General features: G+C 37.5%; 1 protein-coding gene across 1 annotated transcript in view; it reads right to left on the bottom strand.

Moving 5' to 3' along the window:
• Positions 1 to 506: 506 nt before the first annotated feature.
• Positions 507 to 18,612, bottom strand: part of LRP2 (low density lipoprotein receptor-related protein 2) — a gene marked incomplete at both ends in the record, with an annotated part of 43,828 nt that continues 25,722 nt past the window's right edge. Inside the window, 14 exons of the mRNA XM_009706994.1 lie at positions 507 to 614; positions 710 to 829; positions 3,070 to 3,199; positions 5,375 to 5,492; positions 5,651 to 5,718; positions 6,319 to 6,409; positions 8,629 to 8,748; positions 9,490 to 9,669; positions 10,105 to 10,325; positions 11,110 to 11,238; positions 13,724 to 13,889; positions 14,713 to 14,856; positions 17,031 to 17,162; positions 18,139 to 18,270. Of these exons, the coding sequence (XP_009705296.1) occupies positions 507 to 614; positions 710 to 829; positions 3,070 to 3,199; positions 5,375 to 5,492; positions 5,651 to 5,718; positions 6,319 to 6,409; positions 8,629 to 8,748; positions 9,490 to 9,669; positions 10,105 to 10,325; positions 11,110 to 11,238; positions 13,724 to 13,889; positions 14,713 to 14,856; positions 17,031 to 17,162; positions 18,139 to 18,270 (1,859 nt within the window). The remainder of the gene's footprint in view (positions 615 to 709; positions 830 to 3,069; positions 3,200 to 5,374; positions 5,493 to 5,650; positions 5,719 to 6,318; positions 6,410 to 8,628; positions 8,749 to 9,489; positions 9,670 to 10,104; positions 10,326 to 11,109; positions 11,239 to 13,723; positions 13,890 to 14,712; positions 14,857 to 17,030; positions 17,163 to 18,138; positions 18,271 to 18,612) is intronic.

Below are 18,612 nucleotides of genomic sequence, written 5' to 3'. Positions count from 1 at the left end.
TGGAACCCACACACTCTGCTGCTTCTATCAAGGTATAATTCATCAGGAGTTTACAAATAATTGTTAAAAGTCTGAAGTAAAAGCCTTAGTTATAAACATTTCTGCTGAGGAGCAATGACAATTTACAGCAGTTACATTACAATTTTCAGAGTAGTATCTGCCCTCAAAATGAAGCACAACAGTGAAAGGAAACTCTCTGTTCCAATCTATTCACTTCAAAAATAACTGGGTAGGTCAGGAGGGGATTTAATCCAAATAGATCCTTACTGTGAGCCCTGGGGAATTCTGTGCTTGCACTGCTTTTCTCTTACCAAACTGTTCCTGACCAGCTCTTGTAAATCTTGTACATACAGTTCAGTTAGTAGGCCTTGATGCAGACTATGTGCCAACTCCATGGCATTATTTAAAGAGAACTGAAACTACATTGCAGCATCCTTAACAATTCAATTTCCCTGATTTGGAGCACAAAACAAACAAGGCAGCCTTAGAGCATCTCTGTGTCCCACCTGAGGTGCATCTGTACTCTGAGGGGGTTCCTGCGGACTAGCAGATATCACAGAGGCATACACAGGATTTTCAAAATTTTCATTTTCCTCACTACCAGCTGCTGCTACCTGTAGGAGAAGAAGGAAAACCAACATTCTGCAAAGAAGAAAAGAAGGTCATAAAGGAAAATGAAAGGTGAAAACCAAGCCTAAGTTTCTCTTACCTGTGTTGGCCGAACAATTGTAACTGCACTGGCTGTGGTGGCTCCACCATCTCTGGTTGCATACATTGGATTTTCAAATGTGATTGGCTGTTTCCCTGACTCCACTGCAAAGTTTTCATTCTATGAAGGAAAAAACCAAAACAAAACAAAACAACAACTGCAGTGCAATAAACACATCCATACTCCTAGAAATTAATTTATAGTCCAATTTTTCATCTCAGAGAATAATGCATGTTTACTTTCACATAGGTTCAGACAAAATGTAGCAACCTAACGTTAAAATCATAATGATAGTTTGCCATCCATTATTTTACTCCCTAACTTAGCAGCACGGACCATTGATTGTTCCAATATTACCCCATTTCCCAGCTTGACAAAAAAAACCCCACATTTCAATAATTGACTCAAAGTATTTAATGATGAGGAAAGATGACTCTCAAAAATCACACCTTCAACAGGGAAGAGATATCAAAGGAAGCATAATCCCAAAATAAATATTTCATTTTAGAGACTTCAAAATGACATACAAACCAATAAGCACTATCTGACATATAAAAGCAGGGGATTCATTCATTTTGTCCCAGTAGGGAGATTATTGTATTTTTTGAGACAAAGCAATAAGTACATCCCCTTAGTTACAACATATGAATTATGTCAGAAATAAAATGTTTCACAGTTTTTAGCATATCTGTTATTATAAATCAAAACTTTGGCCATGCATGAAGACCACTGTGTGGATAGCAGCTGCTTCACACATATTGTGCCAAACCCTGAGCTGCAGCTACGGTGCTCGCAGCAAGTGGGCAAAGGTGCTGAGTTAAGTATTTCTTAAGAAAGTATTTAGTGCCACATAAGGATAGCCACCCGGGGCTATCAACAGGTAGAACGGTAATGAAAGCAAAACCCCACTCCAGCCTTACTTGTCCTGCTCCATGTCACAGCCCCATCACAGAAATACTGAGGAACAACATGAGAATAGTACATCAGCTAGTTCTTTAAACCTACCTCATTTCTACAAGCTGCTGCTTCGTGCCATAAGGATTCACGCTTTGTGCTATCAGAGTATAGCTCTTTACCATACAGTGAACTCTTGTCAGCTCCCTCAAATTAGCCTAGCTTGGCTGAGAACAGCCACACTGAAAAATAACCCTCTAACATCTACTCATGCATATGTGATGTTAAAATTTTAGGAGCCACATCCCACAATTCTTTACTGCCATAAACCAAACCCTCTGAATTCCCAGTGAACTATACAATTTTCTGTTTATACTCTGAATACACAGGGAGAATTAATGCCACTTAAGTAGAAATAGCCTGTATCCAGACCTGCTATTAGCAATGTATAAACTGTATCAGCTGGACTTCAGTATGTCAATATTAGTTCAGAAAATGGAAAGTACCATAAAGTTTTTCACGTATGAAAAAGATTTGAGGTAATATTCAAGCCTACAGCTATTTTCCCTGTATTTATTGAAATGTTCATATGGTTGTTTCATTACACAAGCTGCCTAGTTTTGACAAAGAGTGTGTTTCTTCATGTAGAAAAAGGTCATATACATATATTATGAGCTTATCTTCACTAGCTGTTTAATTTCATATTAATTTACTGTCAGTTAAGTCTGTAATTTACCTTTAACTTTAAAAGTTTAGGGAGTTTCCAGCATAGACTTTGCAGCAAGTGCTTATTACTCAAACATACCTGTGATCTGTTCCCTGTAAGTAAAAATCTTTTGTACATTGTACTTCTTGTGGTAAACAGGGGAATATTTTTCCCATGGAAAAACTATACAGTATAGGAAGCACAAAGATGTGCTATTTCTCAGATATGCATTACAAAACATGGATGGAGTTGTACTTTATGATGTTTCCAAAACTATTAAACGTGATTTGCTTAAACTTGCTAAAATAATAAACTGTCCCATTTATAATTTGTTGTGCAAAGTAGTGTATCCTGTGGTTTGGTCTGAGTTTTACCTGTGAAGTTTCTAACGTACAGTCTGGATTTGAAATCTGTTTTATGGGACACAAGGGTCCTCAAGAAATTCTTTGCTACAATATTTTCATTTGCCTATTCATTCCCGGTATATTCCATAAATATGTTGAAATAGGAAAGGAGGTAATCAACTTAATTTCTACCGTATAAATCTTGAGAAAAGTCACATTATTTTGAAGAACAACCTACATTTGTCCTTGCCTTCAATTTACAAAAATCTATTTCAAGAAATCATCAATGGTCACTTCTTCTTCTAGAACACATTTATCATCTCACTATCTTTTTTACATCAAAGATTTCCCTCTATCAGCTTAAAAATACATTAAAATATGACAATTAAAAAAAATATTTCAGAACTAAACCTTACCATTTGCATTGCTCTGTCTATAGCAGAGTCTCCTCCAAAGCCAGAGACTCCTATGTCCATACTCACATCTGCTCCAGATCGGAAAGTTACTCCATTGCCATTTTCAGTAGATTTTACAAGACTGCTTAAACTATAAAAACAACAGACAAACAAAACAAAAAAACACAACCAAAGAAAACCCCACAGATTATACAGAAAGAGAACTTATAGTATAGATTTTTCTAGTTATTCTTCTAAGCATAATTATCACTTGGAATTTTTCCTGGCTACAAGCAAGCTGGCGAGGGCACCAGTAGTAGTATTCTTGCACTGGTTCAACAGCTTTTTTAACCTAAGTTAGCCCATTCAGAATGATCTCAGCTATCTTTATGAGTGCTCATGTAGACATCAAATGAACTCAATGAATTACAATTCCCCCAAATTTACCTACATTTTGACTACTCTTACTTCAGTGTTGATTTACAGACAAATGCATGAATCCATTCAATTATTCAAATTCATTGAAACTGATTTTAGAAAAATGCAGCTGAAATGGTATACAAATTTGTGAATATAATTCCAACACCTGTACTAAAGGTGTTTATGTATGCAAAACATGAAGATATCTACAGGATAGTGTTTTCATATAAGCAAATGTTCAGTCTGCATACAGATTTACAGTAATCACAAATGCCCATTGGATTTGCATGAGAAATACTGGAAATGGGCTGAAAGAACACTGTCAGGCTCAAAATAATAGGAGCAGTGAAAGATAGTCATGAGTAGCCACATAGAGGACCTTACACACAGAAATCTGAGTACGCAACTCCCCCAAAACGTGCAACTATAAATCCACTGCAGAGTTAACCTTTGAGTTCATTTTGTCAAATTTGCCTAACTTAAAGAAAGACAGAAGCATTGAAATAATCCTTCCATTTGTGTGTCCTCATTGGAGCTGGCACATGGTAAAACTCTTGCCTAAAACTGGTGCGTTGTGCACCATGTGCACTTGGCCTCATAGGCACCAGCTGATTCAATTTTAAAAAATCCATAAATCGTAGTTATGATTCCTGTACATGGACAAGTCCCATGTTAAGGGCACCAGCTAAGCTATAGCTTGAGTAAACTCTGCTGTAAAGGTATGAGTTAGCAGTCTAAAGAGAGATTGAGTAATGGCAGCACTAAGGCATATTCATGGCAGAAATGAAAACTGTGAATCAAGCCTCACAGACAAAAAAACCTGACATCTCCATTTCGCATGGCCTCATAACTTATGTGAGAAATATTGCTGAACAGTAAAGTGTGAGTCAGTACATTAAAATATCTACTTGTTCACTGTCTGACAATGCAGAAAATTTCCATTCAAGAAAACAAGAAACAGGGAATTTCACTGAGCAGCTTGGAGATCTCTTACAAACTCTTTGTCCTGCAGGATTGATCTACACAGAAATTTTGCCCCAATTTAACTACATAAAGCCATAAATAAACTTAATCAGTTCAGTGTAATCCTCCACTGAGGAAGCAGCTATAGCTACATCCACATCCACATTAGTGATTACAAAGACTTAATTACACAAATTTAAAGAGCTACTTCTGTGACATTGGTGCAAAGACTAAGAAGATGCAGCTTTATGCCTTTAAAAACACATAATTTGCTTAAAGCTAAAAAAATTTTGAAGCATCATATTCTGACTTCTTTTTTAATTAATTTAAAATAATTACAAATATTTTTCTTCATCTTCCTTTGATTTAAAGCATTAAATATATTTGAATGATATTTCACAAAGCTGATTTTTACTGGGCAGTATGACAAGAGAGCAGGAACCTACAAAAAGCCCAGATTTCTCCAGCATTGGAAACAGACAGAAGTTCACTATACATGCCCCATATTGTATTTAAACAGATGAATACAGTGTTGCAGATGGGCTCAGCCTTTCAAAGTTAAAAAGATCTCTTTGCCAGAATCATCTTCTGCCAAAGTTTTATTAAAAAATTAAAATGTATGCAACTGTGGTCTTTTGTATCTTTTTGAACTGAATATCCAGTTCCAGTTCCAGATCTGGTAAACAGTTTTCTATATTGCTCATTATTTAAAAGCTAATTTAGAATGTAGAAGAGTTTTACAATAGTCCTTTGTTACAAAATAATGATCAGCTATGATATTGCTTGCAATCAAAAATCCACTGGAATTGCTGCAACACGGCACTTCCCATATTCCAACAGAATGGGCACAGGGCAAACAAACTGGAATTTTCAGAAATATTTAGGAAGAAACATACATTTTCAGTGCACAAACATTCCAGCTATGAAAGCCTTCAAAACATACCTTGGTAGTTTGGGAAGCGCTGGTAAAAGGGAGCCTGTTCGTCTGTAGTTAAAAAAGCCTCCAACTGCTAACACTCCAATTATTATGATTAGTATGACTGTCAGCAACACTGCTACTGCTGCTATCAAAGACAGGAGAATAAGCAAACATTCAAGCAAACATAGTTCAGTGTAAAAAAGAGCTCAAAGAATTATAAGCTTGACTCTTAACGTCACAGTGAAGTATTATACATTCTTTAGCTCAAAATATCAAGTGTAATATATACTTGAAGCTTACTTGTTCCAGGAGGCACTCCCTTTGATAATCCAATTTCACAATAATTCCCAGTGTAGCCATAAGAACACCTGTAAATGTAAGGAGGACAGTGGACTGAATGGCTTTTATTAACTCTGGGATCTCAGCTTTATTGTTATATTCTGTAATGTTTATCTACATGCCATAAATTTTAACTCCATGCTCAGTAATTATATATTTCACTGACTGTAAATATAGTATGTCTGCTATCTTCATAGAATTAAAAGCGGAAATAAAAAGTGCTGAGTCAGAAAACTAATCACTGAGGTCAAAAGTTTTGGTTTCAGCAAAGCATCGGTGGCACCTACTGGCTGTTCCAAGCTACATTTCCTGAGCATTACTTCATTGTTACAGGGTTTTGCTATACCCTTTTACTAGAATCTTCAGAGGTTTGCCTTTCTGGATTTTGTGGGTTTTTTTTTTTGTTTTGGTTTGTTTGGGGTTTTTTCCCCAAAGTGATTCATTTGCATTGCTTGTTTGTTGATATTTTTGTGCATATGTGTGTTTTTCTGTGATTGTTACAAACATGCTACTGCAGATGTACGACATCTTCTGAAGCATTACCAACACATTTCAAAGAGTTTCATTGTTTTGTGAGACTAAATCAGCACAATCTGACCCAGGACTACCCTAACAACATACTGACTTACTTGCATTTCGGAAGACTGCTTTCATCTATATAGCATGTTCCTCCATACATGCACCTGCATGCTGGTGGCATTGTGGGAGGAGATTCAATAGCTGCAAAATTTGAAAGCCACATATGTGTTATCAAGACGTCTTCAACAAAAGAAATACTATGACAGAGCATTTTATTTATCTGTACAGAACTTGCATATGCAAACTCACAGGCTACTTTTCAGAAGCTTCGCTTTTAATAGCACATGCGTTTGTTGCCCTTATATTTATTTTTCTGCCAAATTAGCTTAATTTAATTCAAGTAAAACCTGTTCTTGGAAAATAACGACTTAATCAAAGTAGGCATGGACAACTCAAAAGCTGTATGTCCCATCAATTTCTTTTGCCCTTGAAATGCAGCCCACCACCACCCTTCGAACCTCTCCATTCAGAAAGCAGCAATACTTTATCTCCTTTGCCCAGACCCTTCCATCCAATCAGCTGGAAGTTGCACAGAGAGGGCCAGATTGTGATGCATTTACTTATGACAAAAAGCAGTGGATGGAAATGTGCATACAGGAGGGCCCTCTAAACTCTCATACATCCTGACAGTGAGAACAAGAGAGAAACCCAAAGTCCTCAGTTTTCTGTCAGTACAGAAGGCTGACAGCTTGGTACCAGGTAGTCTGCTCTTCATCATGCCAGTGTCTCAGCCACACTCCAGAAGCCCTGAGATGTCCAAGTGGCAGTGCTGGCTGAGCTAGACCACACAGAGAGTTATAAGGATTCTGATGTTATTCTAATGCTGAGTTAAGTTAAAAAAAAAAAAAAGTGAAAAGTTGTACTAGCCTTCAGTAAGAGCTCAGGATATGTTGTCAGAAAAGTGTAGTTCACATCGGAGAAGCTCTGGATCTTAGACATCATAATAGGCTATACATTAAGGATGGAGTTTGACAATCTGTATTACACTATTAAGTTAGATCCTAATACTTTTGCCATTTTTTTTTTTTATTGGACAGAGGTAGAGGAAGTCTGTTGCTACAATGTTGCTTATAGGTAAAACTCCGTTTTATAAATGGGATACAAAAAGGGGAAATGCAGAGGTCTTACAGGCTGTGTTTCCCAGTAGCTGCAATATGGGGAAAGGACCAAATAAACCAAATGTATATAAAAAACCTATGTTTGGTCAGTACGTTAGTTATGGCAGTCACAGTTCACTGGCTAAAAAATATTTGCTTAAAGTCAAGATAAAAACTGAAGGACAAAAATGGAGACAGTATTGTATATCTTATTTGCTGTCTCCTCCTTTTCCTCCAAATAAGGTCAAGTGCAGTTTTCTTAATTCCTGGACATTTTATATAAATCAGTTTCAGGAAAGAACAACAAATGCAGTCTCCTCAGAGCAATAAACAGCAAATACCAAACGCCATCAACAGTATTATTGATCTCTAATTCAAACATCTATTGCACACTTCCATTCACTATTACATCATATTGCTAGCTCCTCTTTCTGCAGCTCACATCATGTGGCAATAGGAAAGAGCATTAGCAATTATTAAGAAAATGTAATTTAGCGGTAAGGCAGTACAAAAAATTATGACATTTTCTGTTTTAATGCAAAAAGAAGAGAATTCAGAGAAGATTAACCATAGAGAAGATGCCAGACATAATGTTATAAAGCATAATTTATCAGATATATGTTGCAAGGACAAGTACAAGGACATCTGGCTACCACCCACATGACTGTAAGCTAAGAATGCAGACTCTCAGCTAGAGAAATAGAAATCCTGCAGTGGTATGCTCTTTCTTCTCAGGAAAGGCTGAGCAATTCTATTTTATTGGTGCTCCTGGAAGCACTGTGGGGGCTCTACTGCAATGCAACAACCAAGCACTAAATTCTAGTGCTTATTTCTATTGTATTCTATTATACTGATCAAACAATACCTTGTACAGAATTGTAAACATAATTGTAAATGATAATTTGTCAGAAATTCTCTAGTTCTGAAATCAATGCATTTGGAAAAAATGGAAATAAAATATTTTGGAATTTCACAGCAAAAATCAGAAACTGTGAGCAATTTTGCAGCTGGGTCTGCACTGGGTCTGCACTGGTTGGAGGGATATATCTATATACATTTTACAAATGGCATGCAAAGAGATTAAATTAAATGCACAAGGTGATCACAAATCATTGATGGTTGAGAATAAGCCAGATGTCCTGACTTACCAACATCTATTATATCAGTTAGACCATCCCTCCATATTTTTAATTCAGTAATGCATTTGCATTCTTAAAGCAAAGTTCCCTTTGCTTTCATTTCCAGTTTTACAAATTATTCTACCTGCATCACACTCTGTGCTGCTGCCTTCTATGAATCGAGCCCCTTGAGGACAAGTGCAGGTGTACCCTCCTGGTCTCAGCAAACAGAGGTGGCTGCAGACATCTTTACAAGGTTTAGGCACTGAAAAAAAAAAAAAAAAAAAAAGTGATAAAGGCAGTTTAAATATGCAGATAAAAGCATATTCCTCAGGTAAGGCAGAGCAATTCCATAGTCAGTACTGTATCTTATCAATATAACACACCAAATATCTAAACAACTCTAGATCCATTTTTTTAAACAACTGATGCCCAAATACCACATTTATATCAAAACCTTCTCTCTGCCTTTTCTTACATTCTTAAGGGAGAGATCATGGCTGTTGGGAGCCAGCATAGCACCAAGAAGAAACTGAACACCTCCAAGCAACATGGAGCTTTCTGATTCTGAAAGCTAAAACACCTTTGAAGAGGAGTATGTTGGATGTTTCTCTGGACATCCTCCCCTGTGATTACTGTGGACATGTCATAGCTGAAACATTGCCCCTTGGAGGCAGCATTAAATGGCCAGCATTTTGCATGTTATCAGGATAAATTCAGTGTGACGGCCACCTCTATGACAACTCCATGATGAAAGGGAAGAAGAGAAAGGACAGGGTCATAACTTTGAACTAAGAGTCTGTAAAGAGCAATGATTCCATTGCTGATTTCACTTTGGGTGTGCAGAAAATACTTGCCAGCCTCTATTCCATTTGTAGATTTCCAGAAATTAATATTATCACTTGCTGACAGATGCATTATCAGAAGATTAATGAGCTCCTTAAAGACATCAATACCAACTTTGATCTCATAGCAAGGAATGGCTCATGGGATGCTGATTACCTACCTGACTGATTGTATCTGTGCTGGTGATAGATGCGCACTTGAGTAAGCCACGGATTTACAGTCAGCACTTTCACTTTTTCTCCACTTCCAAATTTATCTTTCTTCCAGACTTCTCCTCGTTCTTTAGCTATCCAATATAAATGGCCTTCAAAGACATCAAGGCTGTATGGACTGCCTATTTCTCAAAGGAACCAAACAACAGACTCAGCAAGCAAATTTCTAGCAGGAGTGATAAAACTGCTGTTCTTCAGCTTAAATATATCATCTAATCCTTTCATTTTAAGACATTTGCAGCTATATATACATATCCTCATGTCCCTGACCACTTCATGTCACTGCACCTGCAGACTGCTTAATAATATACATAAAAATGCAAGAATCCAATTTTCCACATTGTCCCCTATTTGGGTCATGTAAATCACCCTCAGGGAATCTAGTTACCAGGCACCGTGACCTCTGAACCTGGTGTGCCATTTATCACTCTATAAAGGAGAAGAAAACACTACCAAGACTTATTCTTTGAACAGCTCCTGAATCTAGCCCCACTTGTGAAGCCTAAGTACTTGTTAGCATACATCTTGGTCACTATTATATTAATTGCATAATAAGTCCTTACCTCCGTGTAATACTATGTTTCTGTCTGTCCCATCAGGTCTCATGGATTCAATAATATTTTCTTTAGAATCACTCCAATAGATCCTATCATTGTTCAAATAATCAATAGAAAGACCTGTTGGCCAGCCAAGGTCTTCAGAGACCAGAGTTTGTCTTTGTTGTCCATCCATCCAGGCACATTCAATCTTGGGCTGCCTTCCCCAGTCAGTCCAATACATGAGCCTGAAAGGACAGAACCAGAATTTAATATGGTTCAGAATTTTGTCACCATGATTATCCTTTGGAGTTTCATGGAAAAGGTCAGTTGTGGAACATAAAGCTGTTCAGCAACCTATGTTTTGCAGATGTAGTTGGGAAAGTCACAGAGAGTTCATTGAACAAGCTTGTTTCAAGTACAGAAGATAAATACCGAAAGAAGAACGTTTGCATCTTGTGTCCTGATTTGGAGAGAGAGTGGTTTTAATGACAGTTTCTCATTCTCAGTGGAAGAAAAATTACTACGAACACTGAATATCCATCGGTCACAATAAAGCTGCAGAGCCCAGGTGACTTCAGGGAGCTGTGCTGCTTTACTCCAGCTGAGAGAAGCACATACCGCACTATCTGGTGATCCATCACATAATACAAGAGGTAGCAAGCACAGCTGTTGAATGTACCAGTGCACTTACATTGCTTTCCACTGTGAAGGAGGCTATGCCTGTATCGCCTGGAGTTGGTAAAGAGACATTCCCATCTATTTCCCTATTTCAGCAACAACAGAGAAATTCAGTGGGCACACAATACTGTAGAAAGGAGATTTTTATTTGACCTATCTGGTGTTGACACCAACACAAGCACCAATATGAAATCTAGTCCTAAAATACTTTCCCACGTACATAAATTTCCTAACATTAGTAAAGGGAAACTCCAGAAAGCATTCCCTTAGTCTTTCCTGTAAAGTTTACCATTGCAGGGGGTTTTGGTATTGAATAGCAATGAAAACAATTCTGGGAAGTCCTGTACTTACCCACGTTTTGGATTGACAGCAATAGCTGCTGGTTGATCCAGCAGAGAAAAGATAAGCCATTTTCTGTACCGTCCATCTAATTTTGCCACCTCTATGCGATTAGTCCCTGCATCAGTCCAGTAAAGATGTCTGAATTACATGAAACACAAAACATTCCAAAAGTAAATAGTTTATACTTCGGAAAGGAATAAAAAAAATATTTTAAGAAGAAAAGTTATACCAAACCCAAACAAAATTAATATAATGAAGCTGCATTGATTACATCTGAACTTTTTCAGTCTGGAACATACAGACCCTAAGTATAGGTGAGTTTAGCAAATGTGATCTATCAGAGCTCACTAGTTTTCTCCTCTGACAAAGCTTCTGCAGCTGCCTCTGTTCCCTGCCAAATAATCTTCATTAAAGGGCTACTGAGAACTTTCACCGTTACTTTTAAGCACCAGAGGTGGCTAATAAGCATCTTTAAAGATTCAGTTTTCCAGGAGACAATGAAGTTCATTACCAATAAAAATTTATTTACCATGTAATTTATACAGCAACTCTGAAGATACTCAGTTTATTAGTCCATAGGTCCTCTCTAGACTTTTGTCTTCTAACAAAGATGTTAAAGAATAAATTGTTACCACATCAGACACAAATGCTTTTAGTCCTTACAAACAAGGCACTCAGTCTACTCTTCCTTGAATTTTTCTTATCTTTATCATCATGCCTTTACTATTTTTTTGATCTTAGATAGTAAATATACTCATTATTATGCACTCACTAATCACACAGTGCCTTCTCATGGAATAAATTATCTCATAATTGGCTTGGGAATGTGAGAAAATACTGTAATTCCTATTTTGCAGATGGGCAGGACTAAGTGTCTCAAATTATGTGTATCAGTTTTTATATAAAGTGCAGACACTTAAATATGTTAGGTTTTTTTTAAATACGTTTCAACATTGTTCTGGAATCAGTGTAACACTATGCTTGAAGCACTGAAGATGCTAGCCTCACCAGGATGCTGGTGATACATATCCTTTATCCTTGCTCTCATAACCATATAGATTTGTGAATAGAAATTCAGGCGCTCACTTCTGCCCTCAGACACATTTGGGTTTTTGGATGGCATGCAGTTCACAAAGCCAACAACAAAAGAACCTGAAGGCTAGCCCAGACCTTAATACATCTATCTCATATTTAAAAACTGCTGGAAGGAAAGATATCGTTTTCCACTTCTTTTTTTCCATCATGACTGGCACAATTTTTCAGGCTAGTGGATCACTTCAGTCAGTCAGACTGGCTTTATCATGCTCTAGATAGAAATCAGGATGATACAGTGCATGAGAAACTCCGTAACTATTTCATAGGACACAACACCTTACATAGCATACATCATCTAATACAAAGAGTCTAGGTAATGAAAGCTACATATCAGGCCACAAACTGGAATAGGTCTTTTTGCAATCTTTGCTTACTCATACAATAGCTTTTTTAACCATTAGGAGGAAAAAAAATATATATATCCCTTGCCAGAAACACAATTCAGAGTGAAGTGCTACCTAGCCGCAATCCAGAGCTCAAGCATCTTCCCATCATATTTTGATTGAGGACATAAAAGGTAAAGTATTCATCCACTTAGCTGATAACCACGTGCAAGAGGGGAAGCTGATAGCTACATTCTTCCTTTCATTTTTCAGCTTTCCAGAAACATCATGCTTTACTATGATCTTAACATCCTCCTCCTTCACCCTACTGATTACATTGCCAGGAACATCCAAAATTCGTCAACGCTGTTAAGAAGATTGACTTTTCTCTATAACCTCTGTCCATTCAGCTTCAAATAGAATCCTGACTACATTGCATCATGTCTATCTACAAACATCAGGATCCTCTCAACATTATACCAAATGAAGTACAGCTACGCCTGTCCACCACATCCTTTAACAGTTACTTTGCAAATAAGAAATTACACCATTGACATCAGAGTCCCAAGAGTCATGCCCAACTTTCTCCCAGCTCTTCTCAAAGGAAAGGAAAACAAGCAGTGATCTCATTATTTCTAGGATTAAGCTTAAAAATTGCCATGTTTTAGCCTAAACCACAGCCGACAAGAGGGAGAAAAAACTCTGAGACACAATTACAAAAATGTAATCATTTCCTGAGAAAAAACATATATTTATACTTCAGAGCTGCTTCTGCTTTGGGATTAGCTCACATAATACAAGCCTGTTAAGAAAGAAGCAAAGATAAAAGACAAATTCCATTATGGATTGGGGAGGTCTCCTTCCAATAGCAGAGCTTGTTCCTTGGAGCTTACCTCAGTCCTTGAAGAAGAATCCATCTGACATGAAGGCCAGTGTATTATCACTTTACTGGTGCACAACTGATCTGCCAGTTGTGAAGTAATGCAAGCTTCCTCAGAGAATACGTGATGCAGTCAGCAACATGCATTTGACCTATTAACCTGCTGTCTGGGCAAACAGAGCTTACTATATTCTTCTGAACTACCTTGAGACTAGATATCTTCAGAGACAGTTCATAAGGAAGAAAAAAGTAGATTTTGCACTGCCTGATCAGACCCTTAACACATTCAGTGTACAGCATGTTTCTAGCTTCTCAGTGCACTTACCTCCCGACCCAGTCAACAGCTAACCCATCAGGATTGACTATGTATTTGAGATTCAAGTCGACTTCCTTTGTAGGATTGTTCCTACTGCTGTCAAATGTGGGCAGATAAGCACGTTTGATGGCTCCAAATTCAGAACCCTGTCCCAGAATGCTGAAGTACACAATACCTTCAAAAAAAGATGACAAAGACAATTTTTAATGTCTAGTTATTCCATATTTCTGGAAAACTGTAATCTTTCTGAGGCTCGTATGTGAAGATACCAGACTCATTTATTTATGAATAACACAGAGCTGTCTGTTCAATTAAATTACATTGTGTTAGCATGTAAATTTTTAAGTCATTCGTCATAGGTAAGATGCACATCTAAAATCATCTCGATCTAGATTATCAAGAAATACGTATCACATTTTTCAAGAGTAAAGGATGTCAGCTCTGAAGCCTTTGCACATGATTTTGAGAGTAATTTAGACTCTCATGACCCTAAGGAGCAACTATTGTCCAGGACAGTGGCCCTGTGAAAAAGGCAAAAGCAGGGAAGCCGATAAGAGGCAAAGATATAAGCTAATATAGGGATCTACTGGACCTTACTGCTTAGTCTTAGGATTAGTTCTTCCTGCTTAGTATTAGGATTAGTTCTTGCAAGACTTGAGACAGGCTTGGGGACTGGCAGAGGCAGAAGAAGGAAGAGGTTCATTTATAGCAATCCTCTACTACTGCATAATCCTAGAGAGTCACAATTCCACAGCTGAACTTACACCAAAACAGAAGGAAAAACAGAACAAAACCTAGCTAAACTAAATTAAAGCATTAAAAGGAACCACGCTGATGCTGAAGAATGAGTAAAGGGGAGGGACACATTCAACCAAGACCTGGCCAGTTAATCTAATTTGGTTTTGATTCCAGCGTAAATTAAATACCTATGCTGCAGAAATGCATCTTTTTAAACCAACCATTGCATGGTTGAGTATTAATGTTCTACAAATACTCACTCAGCCCTATCCCTTCAGGGTCCCAATCATAATCCAGAGCTTGGATGCGCTCCTGGTTATCAATATAGTCAGAGTACTGTTCTGATGAGATATTGTATCTTCGAATCCGCACATTATCTGGCAGCAGTAATAATGGAGGATTACCTGGGAAACAATAATGAATTTTACTTTCATGTATTTCTCATTTTACAAGAAACAAATGAAAGTCACTTCTAGTTAGAACTGTGGTTTTCACTGAAAGTCACTTCTAGTTAGAACTAAACTGTGGTTTTTACAAAGTTCTGTCTGCTTAAGAAGCAGAAGGAACACAGAGCCACTTCTAAAGCTTCAGAGCTATTCAAACTTCTTGGCTTTGCAAAATTCATTAAAAACTCTGGAAATGCTTACTGCTGAGGACAATATTATCCTTTCTACCATAGATTTTGTGCAGCAGTAATCATTAAGGGATAATTCCTTAAAAAATCCTAAATATTACAGTGTTGGCATATCACTGTCTCACATCTCTAAAACAGAACGCCACCATACATTATGTGGTTCAGCTCCCCCCCTCAAAGCACAGGAAACAATTTTGAAAGTACCAAATACCTTGAGCCACAACCTGTCTGAGTTGTTCTACCTGAAAAATCTTTAAGTCCTAATGTCTCCATATTCAAATGAATGTTTTCCTACCCACAGGTTAATTTGGTGTTAGCCTCAATACTCCAGTAACTTGACTACAGGGAGTATCAGTCCCACCTGGCTGATTTTGCTGGTGAGAAAATTTAATTGTTCAGCCCTTTTGCTAAGGTCAAAGTCCAGTTGGGAGTCATGGACTTAAATCCTAGGCCTTCTTCCAGAGAAGAAGTTCTCCTACATTAATCACATCTTCACAGAGCCAATGAGAAATGACAAGGCATTCAGCTGGGAAAGGAAAATGTGATTTACCAGTGCCTTTTCCAACTGATAATGCTCATTCTCCTATGAAGTGTTCATTTGAACACAATCCCTTTCCCTCTACGTCAGGCCCAACTATGGGAGAATAAGGCAAGTGACTGTTCTCCAATGAACATACAATTCAGAAATTGACAGCATTTCCAACATATATGCTATTACAGGAAAAAGGGGACCTAATATTTTATGTGTGTTCTGAAAATGCCTACTGATCAGGTCTGCAGCAGACACAGGCAAAGGAAGCCTTCATTGATGAGTGCCGTAAGCTTGTACTACAAAAAGTGGCAGAGTCCTGGGCATATATAGAAGTAGAACTTCAGGCACAACAGATTCCATGATGTTATCAGCTACAATCATGTTACTTTCTGTCATTTAGCCTTGAAAATTTTGGATGTCTAGATGTCTCCTGAATAAAGCCTATGAAGAAGGGTTTCAAAGAACTAAATTTCTGACACAGGCACATAAAGAGGGAGCCAGGAAGAAGCTCAGGTGCAAATGCCCTTTTGTATTTCCAGTCCCATGCTCAACAGTAAATATTTCCTGAATTAGGTCCCTGGACTGGAAATCTGGAGACCTCATTTTCTTGTATCATTTGTCATATTAAAATAATTTTTAGGTTTCAAAACCTCCAGCAGCACCCAGATTTGGTCACAGGCATTCTGTTCTGAAGATTTTACTATTTGACTAGGCATACCACATTTCTATCATCTATCTCTTAAAGTTGTTAAAGTGTAAGTACTTTTCTAAATACAACATCGTTTCTGTCTTTTATATAATATTGCTGCATTGTCACTTTTTTCTATTTACTTCATCTTTCTATTATTACTATTCTATTATTATTATTTTCTGAATCAACCCTCTACCTATTCAATAACTGTCACACACTGTAGTCACTGCACTGAGGTATTATGAAAAATAATGTCTGACATTAAACATTGGCCAAAGCTCTTCTGTTTGTGTGCACCAGTCCATGAACAATGAATGGCAATCTGTCATCAAACTGCCTTTGATTTATATCAGTTTAATGCAACTTTCTTCTGATGCATGACTTTGTTGAGAAAATCTAAACTTCAGGACTAGGCAATATTAATTTCCTTCTGATGACAACCATAGGATAAGCAGGTTTCCATTTGCAGAAAATTTCAGGAGAAAGGAAGGCAGGCATCCGAATCAAGACATTATTTTTAATGTTTACAATTGGAAGCAGAGATGAGCACTTCTATCCCTGATTATGGAATGGGTGGAATACACAGATAATACTGTGTCACAGAATAAAGTTTGGTTTTCATTATCCCCTTCCTAAAAAAAGAGACGATTATATTCATTAAGTTGGTATACTCCACTTGCTCTTTACAGGTAGCAATCAATTGTGCTAGAAGTTAACATACCATTAGCTGCGCACTGTTTCCCTTGTTGATCACCCACAGACCTGAAGCCATCTGCACAGAAACATTCATAGCTTCCTTTGGAATTCTTGCAGTCTTGGGTGCATGTTCCAAAGATCTCACACTCATTGATATCTAGACATAAGTAGAGAAAAAATTCCTAGACCTTAATCTCTTTCTTCCACATGCTGATCACCTTTACTCCATGAGGTAGTAGGTTTGCCCCTTCCCCACATACTCTAAAAGATCAGTGACCTAGTAAGTGATCTTTAACATCAGCATCTGTTATCTAACAGAACTCCTCATCACTCATCTACTGTTCAACATCTCTTAACTACAGACTGCGAATAATTGCATTGCTCCTGCTTATCAGATTGTTTCTCAGAAAGACATTTTTAACCATGTATTTTTGTGTTAAGTCACCAAGGAAAGACAAAAGACGAAGCATGACTACTTTGCAAGAGCAAAGTCTTCTTAAAATGCAGAAGCAAAGGTACCTAATCATCAGAAACAGTTTTTTTTAAAGGAGGGGTAGCCTTGGATCATGTTTAATAAAACTACACAAATTGTCCACAAGAGCTGGGAGCAACAAACAGAAGTGTTCTCGTCAAAACATACTGAGATGGCAACTGTGAAGGTACTATACTGCATGACCATAAACCAAATGCCTTTGGGTAGACTCCTCACCATATTTTATCTGCCTATAACCAGGACAAAAACACAGCACAATAGACTGTTACTGCAGGTCTGTTCTGAAGCAGAGCAGAAGGACAGTATAACCTTCAGTAAGTTTTCTTTCAATAAGGAAAAAAAAAAACCCAGCAAATTTCTGTCCCTCAGATTGCAAAACATATGACAAAACCTATACACAGTAAAGCAAAAAGATACCCTACAGCCACCAAAAGCTTAAAACAAGTCTGAACTGTGGAGTCAGTTCTTTGTTGAATGAGGCCTGCATGTTAGAAAACATGATTCAGCAGCAAAACATTTTAGGAAGTGTCTGCTAAATGTATAAAAATCCTGTTACAATGCAAAAATGGGTAGTCACATGATGAAGTGACAGGTCACTGAACACTTATCAGTGAGAAGATGTTTAGAAGATCGAAAATACCATCACAGGAGTTTCGGTTAGTTTCACTGGCCTTGTACCCTGGCCTACAGGAACAGATAAAGCCTCCTTCTTTCAGGTTGGTACAGTTATGTTCACAGATATTTTCTGCACAAGTTCGCTCTGTTCCAGGGTCTGGGGAAAAAAAAAAAAAAAGTCAATTAAACAATTACAACCAAAAAATAAAGTGATAAGGAGGAGGTAAGTGTCATAATTTTGACCACTACTATAAACGAAAATGGTTTTCAAGTAGACAAGGTTAGTTTTCTTTCCTTTTTTCCTAACAAACTCAATTAATGTGAACATCTATTCTCTAAGGCATAACTAACTAGAAGAGGGTGGTAAACTCTGGTCAAGATGGCTGCCAACTAAGAAGTTTAACCTCTAGAAGTAAGTGAACAGGGTCAGAATAAGAGCTATAACCATCAAATCTCACCTTCCTTAAGAGAAATGGCATTCTACATAACCACCAATCTG

The sequence above is a fragment of the Cariama cristata genome, unplaced genomic scaffold (genome assembly GCF_000690535.1).
Source record: "Cariama cristata isolate BGI_N322 unplaced genomic scaffold, ASM69053v1 scaffold8579, whole genome shotgun sequence".
Lineage (NCBI taxonomy): Eukaryota > Metazoa > Chordata > Aves > Cariamiformes > Cariamidae > Cariama > Cariama cristata.
Note: the sequence above shows the minus strand (reverse complement) of the source record. Positions and strands in the feature narration are given on the sequence as shown.